The following is a 27,777-nucleotide window of genomic DNA, read 5'->3' as shown; positions in this document are numbered from 1 at the left end:
GAAGACTCTCACTGAAGACACCGACACATAGCTGAAGACATACCTGTTCTTTTGTACTGCTTTTAAACGAAACATTGTTTGTATATGAGGCCAAGGCTGTTCATCCTCTTCAGCTCTAGTGTAGACGACTGGCTCTGCCATGTTTTCATGTTTCTTCTTTCCGTGTGTCCGCTACTTTAAAACGCTTGGGGCGCTCTGCCCGCCACAGTTTCAAACTGGTCATGTGACTGCATGGCCACATCTGATTGGTAAAAAAGTTACCGGAAACTCCACTGGCGGCATGTTATCTAATGTGTTAAACTAATTATTTTTTTAAAAAAGTAACGAGTCGAATTTTGCAAATGTAGCGGAGTAAAAGTACCGTTTCTTCTTCACAAATGTACTCAAGTATAAGTAAAAAGTATCGTGCAAAAAGGTACTTTAAAAGTACAGTTTTTTCAAAAGCTTACTCAAGTAAATGTAATGGAGTAAATGTAACTCGTTACTACCCACCTCTGTATTTAAATATAGTTGTATTAGCGAATTCATAAAGCATCTTATATTATAATATACACGCACACCCTGAAAAATATAAAAGCAAGTTCTTTGCTATGTTGGCAAGTACACTTCAGTGTGATGTTTTGGAAAAGTCTTTAAGTTATAGATAAAAAAAAATAGAAAGCTAAAGTGCGAAGCTGGTTTGCCTAAACATCAAGAGCAGGTGGAGGTGAAACTGTCTGTCAAAAGGAAAGGTCTGAGAATTTTTCTTTACCTGATTTGTGTTGTTCTGCGATTGTTCTTCTGGGTTTGAAGCATTTGAAGCAGGAAAGCTGATGCGGTTCACAATTGGATAATCAAAGAGAAGAGGGGTCAGAGTGGCAATCTTGGGTGTATACTTGAAAAATATTGTGTTGGCCCTAGATGAGGGGAAAGATGTAGAGTTAACTTGGGGCCCTGTTGTGTTGGCTTGGGCAGTGTTTGGTGATGATTGCTCTGTAGAAAATAGCGAAGGTGAACTCGAGTCTATTACAGCAGTGGATTTTGGAACCATTACTGTAGACGGTAAAGAGCTGAATGAGGGTGAGGGTGTGACAGAGCTGTTTACATTTTTGTTAGCAGCAGTTCCTTTACTTTGGGAAGGAGTCCCATCTGTTGTTCTAGAACTAGATGCACTGTTTGTGGGTGTTGTGAATCCTGTTTCTGTGTATGATGTTGTCTGCCTTGTTGTGGTGATGCTTTCCTTTGTAGATGCTGTAGGCTCCGTTGTTGTTGCTGTAATAGACACTGTCGTTTGTGTTGATGTAAGGGCAGTTGTAGATGCATGTATACCAGTTGTGAGTGGACCAGACTGTTTGGGAGTTGTAATGGCCACTGTGTCCACAGATCCTGCAGTTTGGGTTTTCACTCCTGTTGTACTAGAACCAGATGCACTGTTTGTTGGTGTTGTATGTCGGGTTGTTGTTGAGCCATAGGTTTGATTCCCACCTGTGGATGGCTCTTTTGTAGATGATGCTGACGTTGACATTGGTGAAACCACTGATTTGACTGTCTCTGATGGTCTAGCTTCTGCTGGAGTTTCTGACTGTGTTGCTGGAGTTAAGATTGTTGATAAACCCTGTGATGTTGCAAGCGAAGTTGTTGTAGTTTGCGTTATTGTGTTGGCCACTGATTCACCATGTGATGGTGTGGAACCGTTACCATCTGTTGATCCAGCAGACTGATTTGAAGTTGTATACCATTCATTTGTTTTTGATGGGGCCGTTTCTGATGTGCTAGATCCTGTTAGAATAGCCGTACTTTTTGGTGATTCTGGTGTTCTCTCAGGTGTACTCTGAAAATTTTCCAGTGAAGTGTTTTCTGTCATGGTTGATTGTGCTATAGTTTGTATGGCCTGAGTTGGTGTTACTGAAGTAGTTGTCACAGATGCTGCAGATTTGGTAATTTCTTGTGTAAACTGATCAATACTTCTACCTTCCTCCTTGGTTGCTTGTCTTGTTACAGATATGGGTGACACATTTGTGGATGCTGTGGCCAGTGGTTGAAGAGTTGTGCCTTCACTTCTATATGATGGTGTGTAGGTTTGTTTTGGGACATCTGTTTGCATTTCTTTTGTTGATTTTAAAGTGGAAGTTTCTGTTTGCATGTTTGTTGTTACATCAACTGTACTTTGTTGTGATGCTGTGTTTCCTGATAAAGTTTTTTGATTTGATGTGATTGGGAACGATGTTGTGGTTAGGTTCGATGGTACAGTGTTCTTTGTGGGTGTTGTGAATCCTGTTTCTGTGTATGATGTTGTCTGCCTTGTTGTGGTGATGCTTTCCTTTGTAGATGCTGTAGGCTCCGTTGTTGTTGCTGTAATAGACACTGTCGTTTGTGTTGATGTAAGGGCAGTTGTAGATGCATGTATACCAGTTGTGAGTGGACCAGACTGTTTGGGAGTTGTAATGGCCACTGTGTCCACAGATCCTGCAGTTTGGGTTTTCACTCCTGTTGTACTAGAACCAGATGCACTGTTTGTGGGTGTTGTGAATCCTGTTTCTGTGTATGATGTTGTCTGCCTTGTTGTGGTGATGCTTTCCTTTGTAGATGCTGTAGGCTCCGTTGTTGTTGCTGTAATAGACACTGTCGTTTGTGTTGATGTAAGGGCAGTTGTAGATGCATGCATATCAGTTGTGAGTGGACCAGACTGTTTGGGAGTTGTAATGGCCACTGTGTCCACAGATCCTGCAGTATGGGTTTTCACTCCTGTTGTACTAGAACCAGATGCACTGTTTGTTGGTGTTGTATGTCGGGTTGTTGTTGAGCCATAGGTTTGATTCCCACCTGTGGATGGCTCTTTTGTAGATGATGCTGACGTTGACATTGGTGAAACCACTGATTTGACTGTCTCTGATGGTCTAGCTTCTGCTGGAGTTTCTGACTGTGTTGCTGGAGTTAAGATTGTTGATAAACCCTGGGATGTTGCAAGCGAAGTTGTTGTAGTTTGCGTTATTGTGTTGGCCACTGATTCACCATGTGATGGTGTGGAACCGTTACCATCTGTTGATCCAGCAGACTGATTTGAAGTTGTATACCATTCATTTGTTTTTGATGGGGCCGTTTCTGATGTGCTAGATCCTGTTAGAATAGCCGTACTTTTTGGTGATTCTGGTGTTCTCTCAGGTGTACTCTGAAATTTTTCCATTGAAGTGTTTTCTGTCATGGTTGATTGTGCTATAGTTTGTATGGCCTGAGTTGGTGTTACTGAAGTAGTTGTCACAGATGCTGCAGATTTGGTAAATTCTTGTGTAAACTGATCAATACTGCTACCTTCCTCCTTGGTTGCTTGTCTTGTTACAGATATGGGTGACACATTTGTGGATGCTGTGGCCAGTGGTTGAAGAGTTGTGCCTTCACTTCTATATGATGGTGTGTAGGTTTGTTTTGGGACATCTGTTTGCATTTCTTTTGTTGATTTTAAAGTGGAAGTTTCTGTTTGCATGTTTGTTGTTACAATGACTGTACTTTGTTGTGATGCTGTGTTTCCTGATAAAGTTTTTTGATTTGATGTGATTGGAAACGATGTTGTGGTTAGGTTTGATGGTACAGTGTTCGTTGTTGGTGTTGTGAATCCTGTTTCTGTGTATGATGTTGTCTGCCTTGTTGTGGTGATGCTTTCCTTTGTAGATGCTGTAGGCTCAGTTGTTGTTGCTGTAATAGACACTGTCGTTTGTGTTGATGTAAGGGCAGTTGTAGATGCATGCATATCAGTTGTGAGTGGACCAGACTGTTTGGGAGTTGTAATGGCCACTGTGTCCACAGATCCTGCAGTTTGGGTTTTCACTCCTGTTGTACTAGAACCAGATGCACTGTTTGTTGGTGTTGTGTGTCGGGTTGTTGTTGAGCCATAGGTTTGATTCCCACCTGTGGATGGCTCTTTTGTAGATGATGCTGACGTTGACATTGGTGAAACCACTGATTTGACTGTCTCTGATGGTCTAGCTTCTGCTGGAGTTTCTGACTGTGTTGCCGGAGTTAAGATTGTTGATAAACCCTGGGATGTTGCAAGCGAAGTTGTTGTAGTTTGCGTTATTGTGTTGGCCACTGATTCACCATGTGATGGTGTGGAACCGTTACCATCTGTTGATCCAGCAGACTGATTTGAAGTTGTATACCATTCATTTGTTTTTGATGGGGCCGTTTCTAATGTGCTAGATCCTGTTAGAATAGCTGTACTTTTTGGTGATTCTGGTGTTCTCTCAGGTGCACTCTGAAAATTTTCCAGTGAAGTGTTTTCTGTCATGGTTGATTGTGCTATAGTTTGTATGGCCTGAGTTGGTGTTACTGAAGTAGTTGTCACAGATGCTGCAGATTTGGTAAATTCTTGTGTAAACTGATCAATACTGCTACCTTCCTCCTTGGTTGCTTGTCTTGTTACAGATATGGGTGACACATTTGTGGATGCTGTGGCCAGTGGTTGAAGAGTTGTGCCTTCACTTCTATATGATGGTGTGTAGGTTTGTTTTGGGACATCTGTTGGCATTTCTTTTGTTGATTTTAAAGTGGAAGTTTCTGTTTGCATGTTTGTTGTTACATCGACTGTACTTTGTTGTGATGCTGTGTTTCCTGATAAAGTTTTTTGATTTGATGTGATTGGAAACGATGTTGTGGTTAGGTTCGATGGTACAGTGTTCTTTGTGGGTGTTGTGAATCCTGTTTCTGTGTATGATGTTGTCTCCCTTGTTGTGGTGATGCTTTCCTTTGTAGATGCTGTAGGCTCAGTTGTTGTTGCTGTAATAGACACTGTCGTTTGTGTTGATGTAAGGGCTGTTGTAGATGCATGTATACCAGTTGTGAGTGGACCAGACTGTTTGGGAGTTGTAATGGCCACTGTGTCCACAGATCCTGCAGTTTGGGTTTTCACTCCTGTTGTACTAGAACCAGATGCACTGTTTGTGGGTGTTGTGAATCCTGTTTCTGTGTATGATGTTGTCTGCCTTGTTGTGGTGATGCTTTCCTTTGTAGATGCTGTAGGCTCAGTTGTTGTTGCTGTAATAGACACTGTCGTTTGTGTTGATGTAAGGGCAGTTGTAGATGCATGCATATCAGTTGTGAGTGGACCAGACTGTTTGGGAGTTGTAATGGCCACTGTGTCCACAGATCCTGCAGTTTGGGTTTTCACTCCTGTTGTACTAGAACCAGATGCACTGTTTGTTGGTGTTGTATGTCGGGTTGTTGTTGAGCCATAGGTTTGATTCCCACCTGTGGATGGCTCTTTTGTAGATGATGCTGACGTTGACATTGGTGAAACCACTGATTTGACTGTCTCTGATGGTCTAGCTTCTGCTGGAGTTTCTGACTGTGTTGCTGGAGTTAAGATTGTTGATAAACCCTGTGATGTTGCAAGCGAAGTTGTTGTAGTTTGCGTTATTGTGTTGGCCACTGATTCACCATGTGATGGTGTGGAACCGTTACCATCTGTTGATCCAGCAGACTGATTTGAAGTTGTATACCATTCATTTGTTTTTGATGGGGCCGTTTCTGATGTGCTAGATCCTGTTAGAATAGCCGTACTTTTTGGTGATTCTGGTGTTCTCTCAGGTGTACTCTGAAATTTTTCCATTGAAGTGTTTTCTGTCATGGTTGATTGTGCTATAGTTTGTATGGCCTGAGTTGGTGTTACTGAAGTAGTTGTCACAGATGCTGCAGATTTGGTAAATTCTTGTGTAAACTGATCAATACTGCTACCTTCCTCCTTGGTTGCTTGTCTTGTTACAGATATGGGTGACACATTTGTGGATGCTGTGGCCAGTGGTTGAAGAGTTGTGCCTTCACTTCTATATGATGGTGTGTAGGTTTGTTTTGGGACATCTGTTTGCATTTCTTTTGTTGATTTTAAAGTGGAAGTTTCTGTTTGCATGTTTGTTGTTACAATGACTGTACTTTGTTGTGATGCTGTGTTTCCTGATAAAGTTTTTTGATTTGATGTGATTGGAAACGATGTTGTGGTTAGGTTCGATGGTACAGTGTTCGTTGTTGGTGTTGTGAATCCTGTTTCTGTGTATGATGTTGTCTGCCTTGTTGTGGTGATGCTTTCCTTTGTAGATGCTGTAGGCTCCGTTGTTGTTGCTGTAATAGACACTGTCGTTTGTGTTGATGTAAGGGCTGTTGTAGATGCATGTATATCAGTTGTGAGTGGACCAGACTGTTTGGGAGTTGTAATGGCCACTGTGTCCACAGATCCTGCAGTTTGGGTTTTCACTCCTGTTGTACTAGAACCAGATGCACTGTTTGTTGGTGTTGTGTGTCGGGTTGTTGTTGAGCCATAGGTTTGATTCCCACCTGTGGATGGCTCTTTTGTAGATGATGCTGACGTTGACATTGGTGAAACCACTGATTTGGCTGTCTCTGATGGTCTAGCTCCTGCTGGAGTTTCTGACTGTGTTGCCGGAGTTAAGATTGTTGATAAACCCTGGGATGTTGCAAGCGAAGTTGTTGTAGTTTGCATTATTGTGTTGGTCACTGATTCACCATGTGATGGCGTGGAACCGTTACCATCTGTTGATCCAGCAGACTGATTTGAAGTTGTATACCATTCATTTGTTTTTGATGGGGCCGTTTCTGATGTGCTAGATCCTGTTAGAATAGCCGTACTTTTTGGTGATTCTGGTGTTCTCTCAGGTGTACTCTGAAATTTTTCCAGTGAAGTGTTTTCTGTCATGGTTGATTGTGCATTAGGTTGTATGGCCTGAGTTGGTGTTACTGAAGTAGTTGTCACAGATGCTGCAGATTTTGTAAATTCTTGTGTAAACTGATCAATACTGCTACCTTCCTCCTTGGTTGCTTGTCTTGTTACAGATATGGGTGACACATTTGTGGATGCTGTGGCCAGTGGTTGAAGAGTTGTGCCTTCACTTCTATATGATGGTGTGTAGGTTTGTTTTGGGACATCTGTTTGCATTTCTTTTGTTGATTTTAAAGTGGAAGTTTCTGTTTGCATGTTTGTTGTTACAATGACTGTACTTTGTTGTGATGCTGTGTTTCCTGATAAAGTTTTTTGATTTGATGTGATTGGAAACGATGTTGTGGTTAGGTTCGATGGTACAGTGTTCGTTGTTGGTGTTGTGAATCCTGTTTCTGTGTATGATGTTGTCTGCCTTGTTGTGGTGATGCTTTCCTTTGTAGATGCTGTAGGCTCCGTTGTTGTTGCTGTAATAGACACTGTCGTTTGTGTTGATGTAAGGGCAGTTGTAGATGCATGTATATCAGTTGTGAGTGGACCAGACTGTTTGGGAGTTGTAATGGCCACTGTGTCCACAGATCCTGCAGTTTGGGTTTTCACTCCTGTTGTACTAGAACCAGATGCACTGTTTGTTGGTGTTGTGTGTCGGGTTGTTGTTGAGCCATAGGTTTGATTCCCACCTGTGGATGGCTCTTTTGTAGATGATGCTGACGTTGACATTGGTGAAACCACTGATTTGGCTGTCTCTGATGGTCTAGCTCCTGCTGGAGTTTCTGACTGTGTTGCCGGAGTTAAGATTGTTGATAAACCCTGGGATGTTGCAAGCGAAGTTGTTGTAGTTTGCATTATTGTGTTGGTCACTGATTCACCATGTGATGGCGTGGAACCGTTACCATCTGTTGATCCAGCAGACTGATTTGAAGTTGTATACCATTCATTTGTTTTTGATGGGGCCGTTTCTGATGTGCTAGATCCTGTTAGAATAGCCGTACTTTTTGGTGATTCTGGTGTTCTCTCAGGTGTACTCTGAAATTTTTCCAGTGAAGTGTTTTCTGTCATGGTTGATTGTGCTATAGTTTGTATGGCCTGAGTTGGTGTTACTGAAGTAGTTGTCACAGATGCTGCAGATTTGGTAAATTCTTGTGTAAACTGATCAATACTGCTACCTTCCTCCTTGGTTGCTTGTCTTGTTACAGATATGGGTGACACATTTGTGGATGCTGTGGCCAGTGGTTGAAGAGTTGTGCCTTCACTTCTATATGATGGTGTGTAGGTTTGTTTTGGGACATCTGTTTGCATTTCTTTTGTTGATTTTAAAGTGGAAGTTTCTGTTTGCATGTTTGTTGTTACAATGACTGTACTTTGTTGTGATGCTGTGTTTCCTGATAAAGTTTTTTGATTTGATGTGATTGGAAACGATGTTGTGGTTAGGTTCGATGGTACAGTGTTCGTTGTTGGTGTTGTGAATCCTGTTTCTGTGTATGATGTTGTCTGCCTTGTTGTGCTGATGCTTTCCTTTGTAGATGCTGTAGGCTCAGTTGTTGTTGCTGTAATAGACACTGTCGTTTGTGTTGATGTAAGGGCAGTTGTAGATGCATGTATATCAGTTGTGAGTGGACCAGACTGTTTGGGCGTTGTAATGGCCACTGTGTCCACAGATCCTGCAGTTTGGGTTTTCACTCCTGTTGTACTAGAACCAGATGCACTGTTTGTTGGTGTTGTGTGTCGGGTTGTTGTTGAGCCATAGGTTTGATTCCCACCTGTGGATGGCTCTTTTGTAGATGATGCTGACGTTGACATTGGTGAAACCACTGATTTGGCTGTCTCTGATGGTCTAGCTCCTGCTGGAGTTTCTGACTGTGTTGCCGGAGTTAAGATTGTTGATAAACCCTGTGATGTTGCAAGCGAAGTTGTTGTAGTTTGCATTATTGTGTTGGTCACTGATTCACCATGTGATGGCGTGGAACCGTTACCATCTGTTGATCCAGCAGACTGATTTGAAGTTGTATACCATTCATTTGTTTTTGATGGGGCCGTTTCTGATGGGCTAGATCCTGTTAGAATAGCCGTACTTTTTGGTGATTCTGGTGTTCTCTCAGGTGTACTCTGAAATTTTTCCAGTGAAGTGTTTTCTGTCATGGTTGATTGTGCATTAGGTTGTATGGCCTGAGTTGGTGTTACTGAAGTAGTTGTCACAGATGCTGCAGATTTGGTAAATTCTTGTGTAAACTGATCAATACTGCTACCTTCCTCCTTGGTTGCTTGTCTTGTTACAGATATGGGTGACACATTTGTGGATGCTGTGGCCAGTGGTTGAAGAGTTGTGCCTTCACTTCTATATGATGGTGTGTAGGTTTGTTTTGGGACATCTGTTGGCATTTCTTTTGTTGATTTTAAAGTGGAAGTTTCTGTTTGCATGTTTGTTGTTACATCGACTGTACTTTGTTGTGATGCTGTGTTTCCTGATAAAGTTTTTTGATTTGATGTGATTGGAAACGATGTTGTGGTTAGGTTCGATGGTACAGTGTTCTTTGTGGGTGTTGTGAATCCTGTTTCTGTGTATGATGTTGTCTGCCTTGTTGTGGTGATGCTTTCCTTTGTAGATGCTGTAGGCTCAGTTGTTGTTGCTGTAATAGACACTGTCGTTTGTGTTGATGTAAGGGCAGTTGTAGATGCATGCATATCAGTTGTGAGTGGACCAGACTGTTTGGGAGTTGTAATGGCCACTGTGTCCACAGATCCTGCAGTTTGGGTTTTCACTCCTGTTGTACTAGAACCAGATGCACTGTTTGTTGGTGTTGTGTGTCGGGTTGTTGTTGAGCCATAGGTTTGATTCCCACCTGTGGATGGCTCTTTTGTAGATGATGCTGACGTTGACATTGGTGAAACCACTGATTTGACTGTCTCTGATGGTCTAGCTTCTGCTGGAGGTTCTGACTGTGTTGCTGGAGTTAAGATTGTTGATAAACCCTGGGATGTTGCAAGCGAAGTTGTTGTAGTTTGCGTTATTGTGTTGGCCACTGATTCACCATGTGATGGTGTGGAACCGTTACCATCTGTTGATCCAGCAGACTGATTTGAAGTTGTATACCATTCATTTGTTTTTGATGGGGCCGTTTCTGATGTGCTAGATCCTGTTAGAATAGCCGTACTTTTTGGTGATTCTGGTGTTCTCTCAGGTGTACTCTGAAATTTTTCCAGTGAAGTGTTTTCTGTCATGGTTGATTGTGCTATAGTTTGTATGGCCTGAGTTGGTGTTACTGAAGTAGTTGTCACAGATGCTGCAGATTTGGTAAATTCTTGTGTAAACTGATCAATACTGCTACCTTCCTCCTTGGTTGCTTGTCTTGTTACAGATATGGGTGACACATTTGTGGATGCTGTGGCCAGTGGTTGAAGAGTTGTGCCTTCACTTCTATATGATGGTGTGTAGGTTTGTTTTGGGACATCTGTTTGCATTTCTTTTGTTGATTTTAAAGTGGAAGTTTCTGTTTGCATGTTTGTTGTTACAATGACTGTACTTTGTTGTGATGCTGTGTTTCCTGATAAAGTTTTTTGATTTGATGTGATTGGAAACGATGTTGTGGTTAGGTTCGATGGTACAGTGTTCGTTGTTGGTGTTGTGAATCCTGTTTCTGTGTATGATGTTGTCTGCCTTGTTGTGGTGATGCTTTCCTTTGTAGATGCTGTAGGCTCCGTTGTTGTTGCTGTAATAGACACTGTCGTTTGTGTTGATGTAAGGGCTGTTGTAGATGCATGTATATCAGTTGTGAGTGGACCAGACTGTTTGGGAGTTGTAATGGCCACTGTGTCCACAGATCCTGCAGTTTGGGTTTTCACTCCTGTTGTACTAGAACCAGATGCACTGTTTGTTGGTGTTGTGTGTCGGGTTGTTGTTGAGCCATAGGTTTGATTCCCACCTGTGGATGGCTCTTTTGTAGATGATGCTGACGTTGACATTGGTGAAACCACTGATTTGGCTGTCTCTGATGGTCTAGCTCCTGCTGGAGTTTCTGACTGTGTTGCCGGAGTTAAGATTGTTGATAAACCCTGGGATGTTGCAAGCGAAGTTGTTGTAGTTTGCATTATTGTGTTGGTCACTGATTCACCATGTGATGGCGTGGAACCGTTACCATCTGTTGATCCAGCAGACTGATTTGAAGTTGTATACCATTCATTTGTTTTTGATGGGGCCGTTTCTGATGTGCTAGATCCTGTTAGAATAGCCGTACTTTTTGGTGATTCTGGTGTTCTCTCAAGTGTACTCTGAAATTTTTCCAGTGAAGTGTTTTCTGTCATGGTTGATTGTGCTATAGTTTGTATGGCCTGAGTTGGTGTTACTGAAGTAGTTGTCACAGATGCTGCAGATTTGGTAAATTCTTGTGTAAACTGATCAATACTGCTACCTTCCTCCTTGGTTGCTTGTCTTGTTACAGATATGGGTGACACATTTGTGGATGCTGTGGCCAGTGGTTGAAGAGTTGTGCCTTCACTTCTATATGATGGTGTGTAGGTTTGTTTTGGGACATCTGTTTGCATTTCTTTTGTTGATTTTAAAGTGGAAGTTTCTGTTTGCATGTTTGTTGTTACAATGACTGTACTTTGTTGTGATGCTGTGTTTCCTGATAAAGTTTTTTGATTTGATGTGATTGGAAACGATGTTGTGGTTAGGTTCGATGATACAGTGTTCTTTGTGGGTGTTGTGAATCCTGTTTCTGTGTATGATGTTGTCTGCCTTGTTGTGGTGATGCTTTCCTTTGTAGATGCTGTAGGCTCAGTTGTTGTTGCTGTAATAGACACTGTCGTTTGTGTTGATGTAAGGGCAGTTGTAGATGCATGTATATCAGTTGTGAGTGGACCAGACTGTTTGGGAGTTGTAATGGCCACTGTGTCCACAGATCCTGCAGTTTGGGTTTTCACTCCTGTTGTACTAGAACCAGATGCACTGTTTGTTGGTGTTGTGTGTCGGGTTGTTGTTGAGACATAGGTTTGATTCCCACCTGTGGATGGCTCTGTTGTAGATGATGCTGACATCGACACTGGTGAAGCCACTGATTTGACTGTCTCGGATGGTCTAGCTCCTGCTGGAGTTTCTGACTGTGTTGCTGGAGTTAAGATTGTTGATAAACCCTGTGATGTTGCAAGCGAAGTTGTTGTAGTTTGCGTTATTGTGTTGGTCACTGATTCACCATGTGATGGTGTGGAACCGTTACCATCTGTTGATCCAGCAGACTGATTTGAAGTTGTATACCATTCATTTGTTTTTGATGGGGCCGTTTCTGATGTGCTAGATCCTGTTAGAATAGCCGTACTTTTTGGTGATTCTGGTGTTCTCTCAGGTGTACTCTGAAATTTTTCCAGTGAAGTGTTTTCTGTCATGGTTGATTGTGCATTAGGTTGTATGGCCTGAGTTGGTGTTACTGAAGTAGTTGTCACAGATGCTGCAGATTTTGTAAATTCTTGTGTAAACTGATCAGTACTGCTACCTTCCTCCTTGGTTGCTTGTCTTGTTACAGATATGGGTGACACATTTGTGGATACTGTGGTCAGTGGTTGAAGAGTTGTGCCTTCACTTCTATATGATGGTGTGTAGGTTTGTTTTGGGACATCTGTTTGCATTTCTTTTGTTGATTTTAAAGTGGAAGTTTCTGTTTGCATGTTTGTTGTTACATCGACTGTACTTTGTTGTGATGCTGTGTTTCCTGATAAAGTTTTTTGATTTGATGTGATTGGAAACGATGTTGTGGTTAGGTTCGATGATACAGTGTTCTTTGTGGGTGTTGTGAATCCTGTTTCTGTGTATGATGTTGTCTGCCTTGTTGTGGTGATGCTTTCCTTTGTAGATGCTGTAGGCTCAGTTGTTGCTGTAATAGACACTGTCGTTTGTGTTGATGTAAGGGCAGTTGTAGATGCATGTATATCAGTTGTGAGTGGACCAGACTGTTTGGGAGTTGTAATGGCCACTGTGTCCACAGATCCTGCAGTTTGGGTTTTCACTCCTGTTGTACTAGAACCAGATGCACTGTTTGTTGGTGTTGTGTGTCGGGTTGTTGTTGAGACATAGGTTTGATTCCCACCTGTGGATGGCTCTGTTGTAAATGATGCTGACGTTGATACTGGTGAAGCCGCTGATTTGGCTGTCTCTGATGGTCTAGCTCCTGCTGGAGTTTCTGACTGTGTTGCCGGAGTTAAGAAGGTTGATAGAATTTTGTGTTCTGATACCGCTTGTTCTACGTTTGCATTTGGTGATTGGCTGATTTGGGTACGTTCATGACTATCAGTCAAGTGTGTAACATTATCAGGGCTTATATTTTGAATTTCATTTTTTGATGTTGCAAGTTTATGCTGCTTTGGTTCTGATGTTCTGTTTTCTGCTTGGATTTCCTCTGTTCCATTCAAGCCTGTTTTCGGAGTGGTTGTTGGAGTAAATGTATTTGCTTCTGTAGATGAAATCCTTGGTTTTGGTGTGGATGAATTATCACTTTTTAGCAGCTCTTGTTCATTTGCAAAAGCCTCATTTATCGATTTGTCCGTAATTAAGTACAAAGCTGTGGAAGAGATGAAAACCAAACAGTTTTACATAAACTTACATAAACATAACATTTTTACATTTTACATAAACATAAACATAAACATAACATGCTATAAGCAATAGCAAAAATTAAAACCTAAATCATTTTTGCTGTGATTTGAGTATATGTATCTCAGTGCACTCCAAAAAAATTATTTGCCCTCATAAACCCAAAACAATAATTTTGAGTAAAGTGCAGCTGAAAAATATCAAATCAAATGTTTACTGACTTAAATAATTAGTCGTTAAGGAACATTTGCTTGGTATAATCTGAATATATACCAGTCAAGTAAACTTCACTTAACCAGATAGGTTTAAATTGTTAACATTTTACATCTATTTTCTTCCCTTAATACTTGGGGCAAAACGTAGGGTACAACCTGGAGAGGTCGCCAGCCTAACTGAGGTCTAACACAGAGAGACAGATAATCATTCGCACTCACATCAAGTGGTTCACCAATTAACCCAACCCCACCAACTTACATTTTTACACAATATGTAAAAAAGAAAAAAAGAAAAAATAGATGAAAAATTTTACATGTACTCTAATGACTTTTGAGTGCATTGTCCTTTTGGCAAATTAATTAAACTCAAAATAAAAGTGAACAGGTGAGACAAGTCTGTAACCATAACTTTGCAAATGTATGTGATACATTTTTAAGGATTAAGGCTTTTGTCAGCCCATTGTTATTCTAAAAGCCCTGGTGAATACACTAGGAAGTTTGTGATCATACTCTTGACCTGAACTCTGAGGTGGTGACACAATTTTCCCCAGGATGTAATTTAGGTCACATTGTCACTCAAGTTTGGGTTCCACATGACAATTTCACACAAGGAGATTACTGTGATGGAGAGCTAAATTTGACCTTTTTTTTTCTTTGCAAGTTTTTGAGTTTGCAATGTACTATCATATCAATAAAAATAAGTACATTCAAGTGCTATACAAGCGCAACACCAAAGAAAAACAACTTTTTACAGTTATCTATTCAACTAAAGCAGGAGTCGGCAACCCTGGGCACACGTGCCACAGCTGGCATGCAAAGGGTTAACTGATGGCACAACCATAGCTGGACTGGTGATTGGTGGATGGTGAGGCCAGCAGGTGGATGACATGCAGTCTATCTGGGTCAGATATAAACAAGTTTAGGTGTGGTTTATTTTCATTGTGCTGACTTTTTACACTCCGTTACAATAACTCGTACTGCCTACTAGCTAGCATGACGGAGTTTCTATACAGCTGGGTGGGTGCTATGATGTTACTGATAGTGAACTTTATTTTATTCATAAGGTTAGTTAGTAGAGTTGTCAACCATCCCGTAAAAAACGTAATTGTCCCGTATTCAGAGAAAATATTACACGTTTCATATTGAGCTGAGAAGGAACACAGTTTGTCCCGTATTTTAGCTAGGATGGAAAAAGACACAAAGCCGGATTTATTCTGTGTCTTTAAGCTGTCAGCTGCCTCTTCTCCTCTCATTTACACCCCCCCCTCCGATGATGTCGGTTTTGATATCTGGTGAGAGGGAAACATGAGGATGAAACCAGGAGATGTCCTTACTGAATCATCAGAGCTGAACAGGTGATGGAGAAACAGGTTTACCTTTTAGGTGACATGAATGAGTTGAAGGGAAGTTATGAACTGTCTCTGAGAGACAAATAACACCAGGATCCTTTTCTAAGTAACTGACAGCTGGTAACTGTGCAGGGGCGGATCTAGCAAAGTTTTGCGAGGGAGCCAGGTAGGGCATTAACAGGGAAAGGGGGGCACAAAGAATACTTTTCTTTCTTATTCTCATTTAAAATGTCTAGCTTTTATTAAATAATTATCTGAATCTTATAACTAAAGTTTTTATCTGTCGTAAAATGTATAGAAATCATACATATACCAGCAAGACTGTACATCACTTTCACAACAGCGTCTTTTTTCATTCAAAGGCTTTATGGCTTTAATACCTGGTGGGTCGGTCTCTAGTCAAAATGCCCGGGCCGATTTTTTGTCCCAGTCCAGCCCTGGGCACGATATGCAGTGAATTAATCTGAGAGGGTGCATTAAAAAATAAATGGCCGGGCCAGCGTTGCACATCGCAAATTAGCTCGCATAGACACATTAGTTGTGCCGCTTCTTAATGACGGTATGTTCAACTCAATTCAATTCAATTTTATTTATATAGCGCCAAATCACAACAAAAGTCGCCTCAAGGCGCTTCATAGATAAAGAGAAAAACCCAACAATCATATGACCCCCTACGAGCAAGCACTTTGGCGACAGTGGGATCATAATTCACGTCGGCAGTAATGACACCCGGTTACGCCAATCGGAGGTCACTAAAATCAATATTGAATCGGTGTGTAACTTTGCCAAAACAATGTCGGACTCTGTAGTTTTCTCTGGTCCCCTCCCCAATCAGACCAGGAGTGACATGTTTAGCCGCATGTTCTCCTTAAATTGCTGGCTGTCTGAGTGGTGTCCCAGAAACGATGTGGGCTTCATAGATAATTGGCAAACCTTCTGGAGGAAACCTGGTCTTGTTAGGAGAGATGGCATCCATCCCACTTTGGATGGAGCAGCTCTCATTTCTAGAAATATCGACAAATTTATTAAACCCCTCAAAACATGACTATCCAGAGTTGGGACCAGGAAGCAGAGTTGCAGTCTTACACGCCTCTCTGCAGCTTCTCTCCTCCTGCTACCCACCCAAAAACCCATCTCCATAGAGACTGTGTCTGCTTCCAAAAAGACAAAAAACAAACTAAAAACCAGCAACAAACAACTTAAACAATCACAAAGAAAGAACAATACAGTATCCACATCTGAACCAAAGAGTAAAACAGTGAAATGTGGATTATTAAATATTAGGTCTCTCTCCTCCAAGTCTCTGTTAGTACATGACTTAATAATTGATCAACAAATTGATTTACTCTGCCTTACAGAAACCTGGTTGCAGCAGGATGATTATGTTAGTTTAAATGAATCAACACCCCCGAGTCATTCTAACTACCAGAAATCTCGAAGCACAGGTCGAGGGGGCGGTGTGGCAGCAATTTTTCACACCAGTCTATTAATTAATGAAAGACCAAGACAGACTTTTAATTCATTTGAAAGCCTGATGCTTAGCATTGTCCACCCCAGCTGTGAAACTCAGAAACCAGTCTTACTTGTTATCATCTATCGTCCACCTGGGCCTTACACAGAGTTTCTGTCTGATTTCTCAGACTTTATATCTAATTTAGTTCTGAGCTCAGATAAAATAATTATTGTGGGTGATTTTAACATCCATGTAGATGCTAAAAATGACAGCCTCAACATGGCATTTAATCTGTTGTTAGATTCAATTGGTTTCTCTCAAAATGTAAAAGAACCCACCCACCACTTTAATCACACTCTAGATCTTGTTTTAACATATGGCATAGAAACTGAACATTTAACAGTGTTTCCTGAAAACCCTCTCCTGTCTGATCATTTCTTGATAACATTTACATTTACAATAATTGATTACGCAGCAGTGGAGAGTGGACTTTATCAAAGTAGATGTCTTTCTGAAAGCGCTGTAACTAAGTTTAAGAATATAATCCAGCCACTGTTATCATCGTCAATGCCCTGTACCAACACAGAGCAGAGCAGCTATCTGAACGCTACCCCAACAGAGGTCGATTATCTTGTTAATAATTTCACCTCCTCACTACGTACGACTCTGGATACTGTAGCTCCAGTGAAAACTAAGGTCTCTAATCAGAAGTACCTGACCCCGTGGTATAATTCTCAAACACGTACCCTAAAGCAGATGACTCGTAATCTGGAGAGGAAATGGCGTGTCACAAATTTAGAGGATCATCATTTAGCCTGGAGAAATAGTTTGTTGCTTTATAAGAAAGCCCTCCGCAAAGCCAGAACAGCTTACTACTCATCACTGATTGAAGAAAATAAGAACAACCCCAGGTTTCTCTTCAGCACTGTAGCCAGGCTGACAAAAAGTCAGAGCTCTTTTGAGCCAACCATCCCTTTAACGTTAACTAGTGATGACTTCATGAACTTCTTCACAAATAAAATTTTTATCATTAGAGAAAAAATTACCAATAATCATCCCACAGATGTAATATTATCTACAGCTACTCTTAGTTTCATTGATGTTAAGTTAGACTCTTTTTTTCCAATCGATCTTTCTGAGTTAACTTCAATAATTACTTCCTCCAAACCATCAACGTGTCTTTTAGACCCCATTCCTACAAAACTGCTCAAAGAAGTCCTGCCATTGATTAATTCTTCGATCTTATATATGATCAACCTATCTCTAATAATCGGCTATGTACCACAGGCCTTCAAGGTGGCTGCAGTTAAACCTTTACTCAAAAAGCCATCTCTAGACCCAGCAGTCTTAGCTAATTATAGGCCAATCTCCAACCTTCCTTTCATATCAAAAATCCTTGAAAGAGTAGTTGTCAAACAGCTAACAGATCATCTGCAGAGGAATGGTTTATTTGAAGAGTTTCAGTCAGGTTTCAGAGTTCATCACAGCACAGAAACAGCTTTATTGAAGGTTACAAATGATCTTCTTATGGCCTCTGACAGTGGACTCATCTCTGTGCTTGTCCTTCTTGACCTTAGTGCAGCATTCGATACTGTTGACCATAATATTCTATTAGAGCGATTAGAACATGCTGTAGGTATTACAGGTATTGCACTGCAGTGGTTTGTATCATATCTATCTAATAGACTCCAATTTGTGCATGTAAATGGAGAGTCCTCTTCACACACTGAGGTTAATTATGGAGTTCCACAGGGTTCGGTGCTAGGACCAATTCTGTTTACATTATACATGCTTCCCCTAGGCAGCATCATTAGAAGACATAGCATACATTTTCACTGCTATGCAGATGACACCCAGCTCTATCTGTCCATGAAGCCAGATAACACACACCAATTAGTTAAACTGCAGGAATGTCTTAAAGACATAAAGACTTGGATGGCCACTAACTTTCTGCTTCTTAACTCAGATAAAACTGAGGTCATTGTACTCGGCGCTGAAAAGCTTAGAAATATGGTATCTAACCAGATTCTTACTCTGGATGGCATTACCTTGGCCTCCAGTAACACTGTGAGGAACCTTGGAGTCATTTTTGACCAGGACATGTCCTTCAACGCACATATTAAACAAATATGTAAGACTGCGTTCTTCCATTTGCGCAACATCTCTAAAATTAGAAATATCCTGTCTCAGAGTGACGCTGAAAAACTAGTTCATGCATTTATTACTTCCAGGCTAGACTACTGCAATTCATTATTATCAGGATGTCCAAAAAACTCACTGAAAAGCCTTCAGTTAATCCAAAATGCTGCAGCAAGAGTACTGACAGGGACTAGAAGGAGAGAGCATATTTCTCCTGTTTTGGCTTCCCTTCATTGGCTTCCTGTTAAATCCAGAATTGAATTCAAAATCCTGCTCCTCACATACAAGGTCTTAAATAATCAGGCCCCATCTTATCTTAATGACCTTGTAGTACCATATCACCCTATTAGAGCACTTCGCTCCCGCTCTGCAGGCCTACTTGTTGTTCCTAGAGTATTTAAAAGTAGAATGGGAGGGAGAGCCTTCAGTTTTCAGGCCCCTCTTCTGTGGAACCAGCTTCCAGTTTGGATTCAGGAGACAGACACTATCTCTACTTTTAAGATTAGGCTTAAAACCTTCCTTTTTGCTAAAGCATATAGTTAGGGCTGGACCAGGTGACCCTGAATCCTCCCTTAGTTATGCTGCAATAGATGTAGGCTGCCGGGGGATTCCCATGATGCATTGAGTCTTTCCTTTCCAGTCACCTTTCTCACTCACTATGTATTAACAGACCTCTCTGTATTGAATCGTATCTGTTATTAATCTTTGTCTCTCTTCCACAGCATGTCTTTATCCTGTCTTCCTTCTCTCACCCCAACCGGTCGCAGCAGATGGCCGCCCCTCCCTGAGCCTGGTTCTGCCGGAGGTTTCTTCCTGTTAAAAGGGAGTTTTTCCTTCCCACTGTCGCCAAAGTGCTTGCTCATAGGGGGTCATATGATTGTTGGGCTTTTCTCTGTATCTATGAAGCGCCTTGAGGCGACATTTGTTGTGATTTGGCGCTATATAAATAAAATTGAATTGAATTGAATTGAATTGAATTGGGAAGGAAAAACTCCCTTTTAACAGGAAGAAACCTCCGGCAGAACCAGGCTCAGGGAGGGGCGGCCATCTGCTGCGACTGGTTGGGGTGAGAGAAGGAAGACAGGATAAAAGACATGCTGTGGAAGAGAGACAGAGGTTAATAACAGATATGATTCAATGTAGAGCTGCCTATTAGCACATAGTGAGTGAGAAAGGTGACTGGAAAGGAAAAACTCAATGCATCATGGGAATCCCGGCAGCCTACGTCTATTGCAGCATAACTAAGAGAGGATCCAGGGTCACCTGGTCCAGCCCTAACTATATGCTTTAGCAAAAAGGAAAGTTTTAAGCCTAATCTTAAAAGTAGAGATAGTGTCTGTCTCCCGAATCCAAACTGGAAGCTGGTTCCACAGAAGAGGGGCCTGAAAACTGAAGGCTCTCCCTCCCATTCTACTTTTAAATACTCTAGGAACAACAAGTAGGCCTGCAGAGCGAGAGCGAAGTGCTCTAATAGGGTGATATGGTACTACAAGGTCATTAAAATAAGATGGGGCCTGATTATTTAAGACCTTGTATGTGAGGAGCAGGATTTTGAATTCAATTCTGGATTTAACAGGAAGCCAATGAAGGGAAGCCAAAACAGGAGAAATATGCTCTCTCTTTCTAGTCCCTGTCAGTACTCTTGCTGCAGCATTTTGGATTAACTGAAGGCTTTTCAGACAGTTTTTAGGACATCCTGATAATAATGAATTACAGTAGTCCAGCCTGGAAGTAATAAATGCATGAACTAGTTTTTCAGCGTCACTCTGAGACAGGATATTTCTAATTTTAGAGATGTTGCGCAAATGGAAGAAAGCAGTCTTACATATTTGTTTAATATGTGCGTTGAAGGACATGTCCTGGTCAAAAATGACTCCAAGGTTCCTCACAGTGTTACTGGAGGCCAAGGTAATGCCATCCAGAGTAAGAATCTGGTTAGATACCATATTTCTAAGCTTTTCAGAGCCGAGTACAATAACCTCAGTTTTATCTGAATTAAGAAGCAGAAAGTTAGCGGCCATCCAGGTCTTTATGTCTTTAAGACATTCCTGCAGTTTAACTAATTGGTGTGTGTTATCTGGCTTCATGTGTCATGGTCCGGGTGAGTGCGGGGTTTTTCCACTCTGCTGGGCTCCACCTTCAGGCAGAGACTCCAATCAGCTTTCACACCTGATTCCAATCAAGTCACCAGTATATAAGACCAGTGGTCACAACGGACCTCTGCCAGATCTACTGCTAACTCGCGTTAGTGCTAGGCCGCCAAGCCTTTGTGAGAGCCTCTTAACAATTGCATTTCTCCTCACCGTGTTTTCTTTGTCATAGGACCCACCTGGCCATCACGCTTCACAAGCTGAACTACACACATCTCTGCCTGGATGCTGGTTCTCTGTCATCTGGTTGCTTCCTTATCATCATAAGACTCCACCTGCCTGCCAGGTCCCTTGCTCTAAGTATATTCTGGACCCTCTCTGGACACTCCTCACCCGGACCTCCTTGGACACCCCCTCCTCACATGACACTTTCACCTGCAACGCATAAGCCCTAACCACCACAGTCTAATCCTTCGGCTATCATTCACTAGACTGCCACTGACTGCCTGTCTTTTGTCATTATAATGACTGTGTACCTCCAGCCAAGCCACTGCCCCTTTGTCCATTCCCAGGATCCGTGTATGAAATCTTGCACCTAGTCATAGCACTCAGAGTTTCATGTTCATAGTTTGGCCTCATAGTTCTCAGTTCATAGCTTCCACAGTTCATAGCATTCATAGTTTCCTGCTTTGTAATTTAACTAGGCACTGTAAATAAAGCACTGTGTTCACGCCAGTTTTGCCTCCCTCTGTCTGCATTTGAGTCCACACCTACAGCCTGGCCCTGTGTGTGATGAGGACTCTCCATTTACATGTACAAATTGGAGTCTATTAGATAGATATGATACAAACCACTGCAGCACAGTACCTGTAATACCGACAGCATGTTCTAATCGCTCTAATAGGATATTATAGTCAACAGTATCGAACGCTGCACTAAGGTCTAGCAGGACAAGCACAGAGATGAGTCCACTGTCAGAGGCTGTAAGAAGATCATTTGTAACCTTCACTAAAGCTGTTTCTGTGCTGTGATGAGCTCTGAAACCTGACTGAAACTCTTCAAATAAACCATTCCTCTGCAGATGATCTGTTAGCTGTTTGACAACTACTCTTTCAAGGATTTTTGATATGAAAGGAAGGTTGGAGATTGGCCTATAATTAGCTAAGACTGAGTCTAGAGATGGCTTTTTGAGTAAAGGTTTAACTACAGCCAGCTTGAAGGCCTGTTGTACATAGCCGATTATTAGAGATAAGTTGATTGTATTTAAGATCAAAGAATTAATTAATGGCAGGACTTCTTTGAGCAGTTTTGTAGGAATGGGGTCTAAAAGACACGTTGATGGTTTGGAGGAAGTAATTATTGAAGTTAACTCAGAAAGATTAATTGGAGAAAAAGAGTCTAACTTAACATCAATGGTACTAAGAGTAGCTGTAGATAATATTACATCTGTGAGATGATTATTGGTAATTTTTTCTCTAATGATAAAAATTTTATTTGTGAAGAAGTTCATGAAGTCATTACTAGTTAACGTTAAAGGGATGGTTGGCTCAACAGAGCTCTGACTTTTTGTCAGCCTGGCTACAGTGCTGAAGAGAAACCTGGGGTTGTTCTTATTTTTTTCAATCAGTGATGAATAGTAAGATGTTCTGGCTTTGCGGAGGCCTTTCTTATAAAGCGGCAAACTCTTTCTCCAGGCTAAATGATGATCCTCTAAATTTGTGACACGCCATTTCCTCTCCAGCTTACAAGTCATCTGCTTTAGGGTACGTGTTTGAGAATTATACCATGGAGTCAGGTACTTCTGATTTGAGACCTTAGTTTTCACAGGAGCTACAGTATCCAGAGTCGTACGTAGTGAGGAGGTAAAATTATTAACAAGATAATCGACCTCTGAGATAATCGACCTCTGTCGTTTGTGAGCTAACAACCCCAACTACCAGATTCATCTTGTAATTGGCTAAAAATAACTTAGCCTACCTGTGAGAGGGACGTGCTAGCTGGCAGTTTTTTCAAGTGATGTTGAAACTTCCACATTCCAACACTACAAATGCGTCAGGAGCTGTACACGGATTGTAATAAACGGATTCATCCGTAGACTCAAGGCAGAATTCACAATGTGTTTTTTGGCACTTTCAGGTGTATGGACCAATGTTTTCTTTTCTGATCAAACCAGAAAGCTTTAATAAGCAGCTGGATTTGTCTCGCATTAACAGGCTGAGAAAATGCATGCCAGTTAATGTGACATTGAATTGCAGCTGATTGAACTGAAAACCTCGACTCTGTGGGGGTCAAAGTTTGCAGAACTATGAACGCAGTTGGAATCCACAGCTGTGCATGTTCATGGAGCTTGCATTTTCACCTGCTGGACATCACTATCTCACAAGTTTAACTGTCTTCAGAACATTGCAGAGGCCTTATTGACAGTATTTGGTTCTACATATCTGTGTGAGCAGATTTTCTCTCACACAAAGAGTGTCCTCAGGTAGCCGTCTGAACACTGGACACTCGGAGACCTTTTTATCTGAGTGGGAGACCAGATATCAGATTAACATGTGTATCTCTGTATTAAGAAACATGCCATATTGGCCCAGTTTATTTTTCTTTCTTGTTGTGAGGAGACCATAAATATCATTTGCATTTTCTGTTGTACAGTTCATTTGCTGTTAGGGGTTCTTCTTATGAATAAAAAGTGTCTTTTTTTTTGTTTCAAAATAGCTGATAACTATTTGCTGATAGCTGCCAACATCTGCGAACAAAATATAATTCTATAAAGTGGTTCTATATAGTGTGTAACTGTTCATAAAGAGCGTTAAATTTATTGCTAATGCAATCATATGGCACATTGACTTCTGAGGAAAGGTTGCCTACCCCTGAACTAAAGGATGAATTCATTTATATTTGTTAATGGGTAAAATAAATAGTAAACCTCAGACGCTTGTATTGCCATCTTTGAACTAAACCTTCTATGGGGATTTTACATAATTGTTCACCAGTTTTCAGTATTGATTTGCTGTAATGACCAGTGTTCTCTGCAAAATTCCATCAGTGTCGGGGTTTTCTCACCTTTAATGCCCATTTCAAATCCTCATACAACATTTTATTTTTTCAAGTTGTTATGTTAACTTGCTAACATAATTATAGATTTGTGCAGCATTGAAGCCCATAACATTCTAGCATAGAAAAAAGAAAGTTAGAGGGTTCTGGTTTAGTAGCCTGGTAGGTACCTGCATGTTTTCTAGATGCTGATAAAACAGATCTGATGTCTGGTGTACTATTCTTGTATGGTTAATGGAAAAACTGAAAGCTGTGTTTAGACCCACCTGCCAGCAGGTTTAGAAACGGTGCATAGTTCATGGTAGCAGCTGATGCTTATCCAAGCATGAGGATGTACAACCGATACTACTGCAAACACAAAGAGGAAACAAATTCAGTTCATTTTTCCTCTAGAATTTGTAGTGAAAAGCTTCATTCCATCAGAAGAATCTTTGACATCATGTTCAAGTTCAAGTTATTTTACTATGTGCTATGCATAATGCACATTCTTATGTCCACTGATAAATATAGAAAGCAAGATTTTAAAGGAAAGGATCTGATAAATGAATCAGGAAATAAAGTCAAAATGAATCTATATGTACATATATGTGCATAAAATATACATTACAAGGTGTAGTATTTTCCTCCAGTAGACAAACCAAAAACATCTTTTTATGTTGTTTGTGTTATTGTAAATTTAAGGTTGTACATTAAGTTGTACTTGTTTTACTGGACAAACATGAGGACTTTTGCATTAAATGTTGCCCTTTAGTACAAATGATTGTCAACAAAATTTAATACTATGAATGTGGGAAATAATACTGCTTTACCACCAGACTCTCCACACCTAAAAAGCATGTATATTATGGATAATGCATATACATATATATATATATATATATATATGTGTGTGTGTGTGTGCATACGCACGGGGAATACTTTTATATACAGGTAAACAGCTCTAGTAAAAATGTAGGTTTTCAGGAAACTGTAAGTATTTGGAGCAAAGGTGTTTTTACAACTAATCAACATATTACCTTAACAAAAAAACTGGTGAAATCATAGAATATTGTCTGAACCTCTGATTAGTTTCTCTGTCTTAAACATGTACACTTTTCTTCCCGCTATTTCCCCCCTTTCCTTCTGATTCTAGAGAATCACAGTCTTAAAAAGATGTAATAATTAAGAGTTTAATAGTGTCCAGATCTAACTTGGACACATTCATGAACCAACGTGAAACAGACAGAGGAAGAAGTTCAAATATGGCAAGTTGGGAAGACCCAAGGTTGTGAGTCATAAAATCTAAAAATCATACTCACCTTTCAACACCACTGATACTTAATCTAGTGCAAATCTTCAGTTCACCATCAAACGTAAATAAGATTTAAAAAAGAAATAAAAGATGAACTATGTAGAGTCACTTTCTGAAACCAGTTGTTCCTGCTTCATACACCTGTGAGTGGCATCTCACAGCCGTTACAATGTAAACAGGTCAGATGCAAATCAGTGACTACTGTGACTGCTGTAAATTTAAGGAAGTGCTTTACAAAGAAGGAATATATGACTAGTGCAAATGTTTTATTTCAAATAATTAAACTTCTATGACTTTGTCACCTGAGCAGTTGCTTTTCATTGGAAAAATGACAAAACATGATGGACTTCTTTCTCGATTGTAACTAAAAATGTTTCCTCATCTTTTCTGATCATCAGTGATAACTGGAATCCTGTTCAACAACAAGTTTTTCTGTCTCACTATGACGCAGAAGTCTGGCATAAAAAATCCCCATGAATTCCTTTAACACTGTTTAGACACACCCAACACAGACAAACAGAGTAAAGATCATGGCTGATAACTGATCATTTTTTTATACCAGAGCTTGGTTGTGCGTTAGTAACTAAAGAACTATGTTCTGCACCTGAGCAAAATCTCTTATAATTGTTATAATTTGATTACTGAGAGTATCTAATTTCCAAAAGTAGCAGCCAGTTATTTACCTGTGCTCTTGTGTGTGCAGCCACATTTTAAACAGGGCTCTCTGAGAAGATCGAAGGTAACAAATGTGTCAATTTGTTTCTTGTTAAGATTTAGTATAAATGTTCTTTGAAAAGAGCAAAACACATAAAATGAAAACTATGCAGCACAATAAAATATACACTACATGAAATACAACAAAAAAAATACATGAGAACAAGAGAAAAAGATTACAAATAAGACATGGTACACTGAAATAAATCTACACTACAAACCTAACTTTTATATTTCAGTTTTACTTTACTTTTTAATTTTACTGTGTTTCAGGTTTGTGTGGTCGTACTGAACTCACTTATGTGCTCACAGACATACATTTTTTAACTGCACTTTACAATGACATAGGCAAATATGTAATACAGTTTTTATTCATTTTTAGTGCTAAATCACAGCAGCAGTCACCTCAATGTTCTTTATATTGTATATTGAAAACCATCAACAATCAAGCAGTCCCCTGTGAGCAAGCACTTGGAGAGGGTGAGAAGGAAAAACTCTCTTTTAGCTGAAAGAAACTTTTGTCAGAACGAGGCTCAGGGAGGGGCGGCTATCTGCCCCAATTGGTTGGGGTGAGGGTAAGGAGACAGGACAAAAGACACACTGTAGATGAGAGCTGGATTAACAACTAATGATTAGATATAATTGTTTTATAAGCTGTAGTTGTTTTAGAAGTAATGTAGGCCGGGTTTAATACTTAACATCTCCATTTTTACTGATTTATCTTTCACTAGAAATTGCACATATGTTGTCACTGTCAAATTGAGTACACAACGGGTCAAGTGAATAACACTCTTAACAAATGAAATGGCAAACAGATTATCTGCTGCAGGCCTTTCTGACTCTGTGGTGCACTTTGCACTTTCTTTGGAATAGTATGCTAGGGCAGCTGCTTCTAAAAGGATGACAGAAAATAAATAATCAACACTGTGCACCCTAGAACCAGGGCAGTGTTAAATACGGTGTCCTCCTTGTTAGAGGAGGATGCCTGTATAGGACACTGAGTAAAACCTGAGCAGCTCCTTCAATAACGGGCTGCTTCACAAAAAAGCACAGCATATGTCCGGCTCCATGAGCACCACTGCTCCCATTTGTCCACACAGACAGGATTGAAATATGTCACTGATGTGCAGTTTTATTGTTGTGTAACGTCACATGTCGTCAAATGTATTTACACTTCTGTTCTTTCAACAATAACATGCATTTTCTCCATTACTGCATTTTGAACAACCCAAGTCATCTACTGCTAACATCCCCTAAGCATGTTATGTCCATGCTTTAAAGACTCAAAGCTGTTTTTACTGAACACGGTACTAGGTAGGTGATAATATGGATAATCAGTGTATAATAAACAAATGTATGCATATTATTAGATATCTAAGTGAGTTTGGGGTTTCTACAAAGTTTGGTAATTTATTTTCAACATGTGAACAATATACAATATACAACCATGTTCATATGAAACATGGTTTGTTGGAAAGTTATGAAATTTAAAAAAAAAATCACTTCTGTGCCAAGTTTCAACCACTGACTGCAGTCAGATGTTCCTCTGTGTTCAAACCTGTTAAACAAGCAACTTCACATTTCTTGTAGTTGGCTGCAACATAACCAAGGCAGTTATGGTAACTGACTAAAACAAAGGACAGTTGTAATAAAACAAGGAACTTTCTGCATTTTCCCAGCCACTCCTCTCACATGGCTGTGCCACAGCTAATAATAACACATTTCTCATGTATTTGTTTGTGGAGCGGATCCTTTCTTTATCATTTCATCCACCATGCAGAAAATATCATGAATTATGATCAGTGACACAGTCACACCTACCTTTATCAAGTTTTGCATACAAACTGCGTGATATGTGAAAGCTACTTGTTCATTGTTTAGGGTTCAGCTAAAGCCGCTTTAGCCTGCTATAAAAAAAAGAATTAATTTTTTTTTTTTTTAATTCATTTTGTAAATATAACTGTCTATTATTTAGTTATTAGGGAATACACAATGTAACCCAAATAATAAAATATAATGAGTTATAAAATATTCATAAAATATATTACAATATATGGTTAACTGATGTATTTTGTGTTGTTGTTGTTACACAACCCAAACTGCATGTTACATTCCAAAACTACCGTTCCCGTACACGTCCGCTCTCATCAGTATGGAAGCCGGTGAGTCCAAAAATGACGTTGTCATACTGG

General features: G+C 40.3%; 1 protein-coding gene across 3 annotated transcripts in view; it reads right to left on the bottom strand.

Moving 5' to 3' along the window:
- Nucleotides 1–27,617, bottom strand: part of LOC146521826 (uncharacterized) — a 32,524-nt gene extending 4,907 nt beyond the window's left edge. The window contains exons 1-3 of one of the 3 annotated variants that reach the window (XM_085140600.1): nucleotides 24,879–27,617; nucleotides 23,847–23,928; nucleotides 752–13,248 (exon numbers count right to left, since the gene is read on the bottom strand). In XM_085140600.1, coding sequence (XP_084996726.1) covers nucleotides 752–13,248; nucleotides 23,847–23,880 — 12,531 coding nt within the window. In that variant the 5' untranslated portion in view covers nucleotides 23,881–23,928; nucleotides 24,879–27,617. Of the gene's footprint in view, nucleotides 1–321; nucleotides 13,249–23,846 lie in introns of those variants that run through there. The other 2 variants (XM_085140580.1, XM_085140590.1) reach the window with 2 other exon arrangements.
- Nucleotides 27,618–27,777: the final 160 nt, after the last annotated feature.

This window comes from Neolamprologus multifasciatus, chromosome 3 (assembly GCF_963576455.1).
Source record: "Neolamprologus multifasciatus chromosome 3, fNeoMul1.2, whole genome shotgun sequence".
Classification (NCBI taxonomy): domain Eukaryota; kingdom Metazoa; phylum Chordata; class Actinopteri; order Cichliformes; family Cichlidae; genus Neolamprologus; species Neolamprologus multifasciatus.
This window is presented reverse-complemented; position numbering and strand designations above follow the sequence as displayed.